Source organism: Oratosquilla oratoria, chromosome 1 (genome assembly GCF_046742065.1).
Source record: "Oratosquilla oratoria isolate Oo_2021 chromosome 1, ASM4674206v1, whole genome shotgun sequence".
NCBI classification, from domain to species: domain Eukaryota; kingdom Metazoa; phylum Arthropoda; class Malacostraca; order Stomatopoda; family Squillidae; genus Oratosquilla; species Oratosquilla oratoria.
Window position 1 is genome coordinate 112,870,658 of NC_134777.1, and position 5,000 is coordinate 112,875,657.

Here is a 5,000-nt window from a genome sequence, read left to right on the forward strand (position 1 = left end):
ATGATGATGATGATGATGATGATGATGATGATGATGATGATGATGATGATGGTGGTGGTGATGATAATGATGAGAATGGTGATGACGATGATGATGATGAGAATGATGACAATAAAATGAGGTGGAGGAAGAGGAAGAGGAGTAGGAGGTGGAGGAGAAGGTAGAAAAGGAAGAGAAGGAGGATGAAGAGAAGAAAAAGCAAACAACAGAAGTAAAGAGAGGAGGAGGAGGAGGAGGAGGAGGAGGAGGAGGAGGAGAGGAGGAGGAGGAGGAGAGAAATAGGAAATGAGCAGTTACTCATTGGTGATGTCTGAAAGAAAATGTTCAGAAAAGAAAAAAAAATGGCAACATATAAGAAAAAGAAAAAGCAAAACAACAAAAGTTCACAAAACTAATCAAACAAAAGAAAAGGGAAGAGCGAGGAAGAGGAATATGGCAACAGATGGATGAAATGGAATAAAAAACAGGATTGGGAAGAATAAAACCTACGACTCGGGGGGAAAAAGAGAATCAGGTGAGAGAGGAAAAGAGAATAAAGTGTAAAAAAGAGGAAGTGAGAGTTGGAGAGCAAAACTGAAAGTTAGGGGGAAAAAACAAAGCAAATAAGGGAAAATGTAGAAGGGGGAAGACGACATAAAGGAACAAACGACGAAGAAAAAGAAATAGAGAGAGAAAAGACGAATGAAGTAGAAGAGGAGAATGCAAGTGGGAATGGAGGTAAAGAAAATGGGCGAATGGGAGTTGTATGTAGCAGCAAGAAAAGAAAATGGGAAGAAGAAAAAAAAGTACGGTAACAGGAAAGATAAAGAAAGAACGAAAACCTGGTTTGAAGGAACAGAAGAGACAAAGAGAAATGGATGTAAAAGAAATGTGAGAACAAAATTCAAGAAAAAGAAAAATATGAGAAATAAAACGAAGTCAATGAAATGATAAGCTAGACAAATCAGGAAAGGGAAAGGACGAGAAAGGGGTTTGATAAAGATGATGAAAAACGAAATCTTAATTCCCGTATTGCAACCGGTCTTGCAGAGGGAGAACTGATGCAAGGCATCGTCACGTGACCACCAGGAACACTCGTCTCATTTGCTTTTTGATTCTCATGTACAGAAACCCACGATGTTGAACATAGACAACATTCTGGCCTAGCCATGGGTCGTCCCCTTACTGCCGTGCTGGCAAGCTTACACATGGAAATACTTGAAACAGAAGGATATATGACAATGATAGGTAGGAATAGCAAATGGTCAAGATATGTTGATGACATAAATTGTACCTAAAGAAAAATATATGAACAACAAAGTGAAGAGGTTAAACAGCATAAATGAATATAGTGATCAACAGAAAAATGCATTTTTTAGACACTATATCCATATATTAGTTAAAAGTTTAAAATTTTCAGAACATCAATGAAGAGAACTATATTGATTTTTATTCACGACATAATGACAGAACTAAAAGGTATGACAACAGATTCATTTCACAGAGAGTTCCACATATACAGTAAAGAATTTCTAAAAGATGAATTGAAATGCACCACAGACTTCCATCAAACTTAGATGTCCAAAAGGTCTCCCAAGCAAATTGAAATTGAAATCCACGGGGAAAACTCAAAAGGTAAAAATAAAAATCATATGGTTAAGGTCAAGTCCCTCCCAAGCATGCAATAAAACGCCACAAACCCAACTATGCAATAAAACTCAACAAACCCAAGCGTGGGATAAAACCCCACAAACCTAAACATGCGGAATTACGTCACAACAAGAGGCCGGAGGCTCTAACAAGCATGGGACAATTCGTCGCTACCCAAGTTACCCGGTAACCTCCCCAGTTACCCGATAACCTGCTCCCAGTAAACCGGTAACCTCACCCAATTACCCGTTAACCTCACCCAGTTACCTTTATCCTCACCCAGTTAAGAGCAAATTATGAATACAAAAATAGAGAATCAAATAGAATTGTACCAATCACCGGAGAAATCCTTACCCTAACCATTGAGAAAGAATATCTCAAGATACTAACGAAGGGTTCTTGTACCCAAAATAACAATCAATGAAAAAGGCCTACCTAGAGTAAAGCCATCAACTTCCTTTCAAAGGAGAATAAGACAATAATAAGATATATGGAAAATACATTTAAGAAAATAATAAGTGCACAGCTAGTCATCATATCTATGCCTGTATATACACACACACACCTACAAATATACATATATATATATATATATATATATATATATATATATATATATATACATATATATACAATATATATAATATATATATACATGTATATATTAGTATATATATATATATATATATATATATATATATATATAAATATATGTGTGTGTGTGTGTGTGTTGAGACATTCTGACAGGTTGACGTAAGCGGAATGGGAAACACAGGAGTCTTAGTCTTGAATAAACTCAAGACTATGATTCCTGTGTTTCCCATTCGGCTTACGTCATATATATATATATATATATATATATATATATATATATATATATATATATATATATGATGTAAGCGGAATAGGAAACACAGGAGTCTTGGTCTTCCTATTCCGCTTACATCAACCTGTCAGAATGTCTCAACAATATATATATATATATATATATATATATATATATATATATATGTACATGTATATGAACACACACACACACACACACACACACATATATATATATATATATATATATATATATGTATATACAAATACATATATGCATATATACATACAGTATATATATATGTATGCATATATATGTATATGTATATATATATATATATATATATATATATATATATATACATATATTTATGTATGTACGCATGTATGTATGTGTATATGTATACCGGGTATATGTATGTATTAAATTTTGGGAAAGTTGGAGACAACGGCCACTGTATCACATCTCAGATGTTCATCTATTGGTACTTCGCATAGCCCTCTCGCGCCCTCCTCTCTGTCTCTTGTTCCAGAGAACTTCAGTCGCCGCCTCCATGATCTCCAGCAGTAGCTCTCACCAAGACCAGGAGGAAGAAGAATGGAGATCAGGAGGGAGTTCAAGCAGGAGTTTCGCCATCAAGAGATCCAGCGTCGAGGAGTGGTCCTACACAGACTTCCACCTTCCTGGCTTCCAGAGCAGCTTCAACGTAGGAAAAAAACGTTCCCTCGCGTCCAGCGCTGACGAAGTGGAAGAAAGCGCTCATAAGAAGGTAAAATCCTCCGAAGAGGCCAGCGACGACTGGATCGAGGTCCGAGAGCTAGGCGAAGGCACATTCGGCTCTGTCGTCTTGCTGATGAATGCCTCTTCAGGAGCTTTCGTCGCAAAGAAGTCTGTCGAACTCGTCGACATCAAGGTAGACCAAGAAGTCGAGGTTGAGGTCCAAGAGAGTCTTCAGCACCGCAACATTCTGCGGTTGTTGAGCTCGGTGAAGGGCGAGACTCACCTCCACATTTACATGGAATACGCCTCAGGAGGTGACCTAGAAGAGAAAATCGGGTCCTCCGGCTTGGACGAAGAGACGTCCAAGTTTTACTTCAAGCAACTCGTGTCAGGAGTCAAGTACATGCACGCACAATGCGTGGTGCATAGGGATCTAAAACCCCCCAACTTGCTCCTCGATGACAACGACGTTCTGAAAATTGCCGACTTCGGGTTCTCGGCCAAGATCGAAGACCCAGAGACATACCTCAGCGTAGTCTGCGGATCTTGGGCCTACGCGGCTCCCGAAATCTTTAAGCGGCGCTACAAAGGAGAACCCACCGACATGTGGTCGTGTGGAGTTATTCTCGTCAAGATGCTGAGCGGACGCGATCCGTGGGAAATGGCCAGGAAGTGCGACCCTCAATACCGACGTTGGGTGAAAAAGGACCACAAACTCCTCGACGGCAGACCCTGGACTGACATCGGCAGTTCTGCCATGGACCTGATCGAAGGTCTTCTCAGCCCAAAACCAGCGGGCAGATCGACAATCCATGACGTAGAGCAACATGAATTCGTTGCAAATTAAATTCTTTCAAGAAAAAACAGTCAATGAAGACGCTATAGCTATCAAGCTTAAATACAAGAAAAATATCTTAATATTATGATTACCATATTCGAATCTATTTTGGGATGAATAATCTATTAGATTGAATTTTAAGTAATTCAGTGGAAACTTTAAAACTACTATAAATAATTTTCAGATGAATAAGTTATTGGATTGACACTTTAAAACTAGTATGAATCATTTTACAATGTATAATTCATTGGATTGAATCTTAATTAAAGTTGAAACTTTACAACAAGTATAAGTCATTAAACAGTACTGGGACATTTCCCTCAGCTGAATAAAACTACTTGTATATATGCATATATATATATATATATATATATATATATATATATATATATATACATATACAGTGTGTGTGTGTGTGTGTTATATATATATATATATATATATATATATATATACAAATTTTTTGGAAAGCAAAGTATTGTATTCAAATAATTTTTAGTCGAAAGACTGCAGATGATGACGCATCCTTGATTTTAGGCTGGGACCCTCCTATAAGCCCTGTGAATATAGAATTGTTGTAACCATTTTGCTTTGGTGGTGTATTATATAGAATATAAAAAGTTTACTGCCAAAGTATTCAATTTGGCTGAAGGAACGCCACCATCAATGGTTGGTTACGACTGTCTCGACCACTTATTGGAGTCAGTAGATGGCCAACACTCCAGGAACATGAACATTACGGGCACTTGTCGATATTCATCAGCTAACAACGATACTGAACGAGAGATAAAAAAACGATGTGTTTCATGAAAAAGGCAAAGACACGAAGGTAATGTATTACAATAATAGAAAAAAAAAACAATGAAAACATTAGATAAAATATATGAAATGAAAGGTAAGGAAACGATAGATCAGTTATTGAGGATTAGGAGCTGAGAAAATACAGCAAGGATTGGGTAGAGATTGAACAAAGATTGAGCGGTGGAG

General features: G+C 37.4%; 1 protein-coding gene across 1 annotated transcript in view; it reads left to right on the top strand.

Moving 5' to 3' along the window:
• The window catches only part of LOC143029266 (ribosomal protein S6 kinase alpha-1-like), a 15,453-nt gene that overhangs the window by 5,197 nt on the left and 5,256 nt on the right, over positions 1 to 5,000 (top strand). Inside the window, exons 2-3 of the mRNA XM_076191982.1 lie at positions 1,108 to 1,227; positions 2,953 to 3,992. Of these exons, the coding sequence (XP_076048097.1) occupies positions 1,108 to 1,227; positions 2,953 to 3,992 (1,160 nt within the window). The remainder of the gene's footprint in view (positions 1 to 1,107; positions 1,228 to 2,952; positions 3,993 to 5,000) is intronic.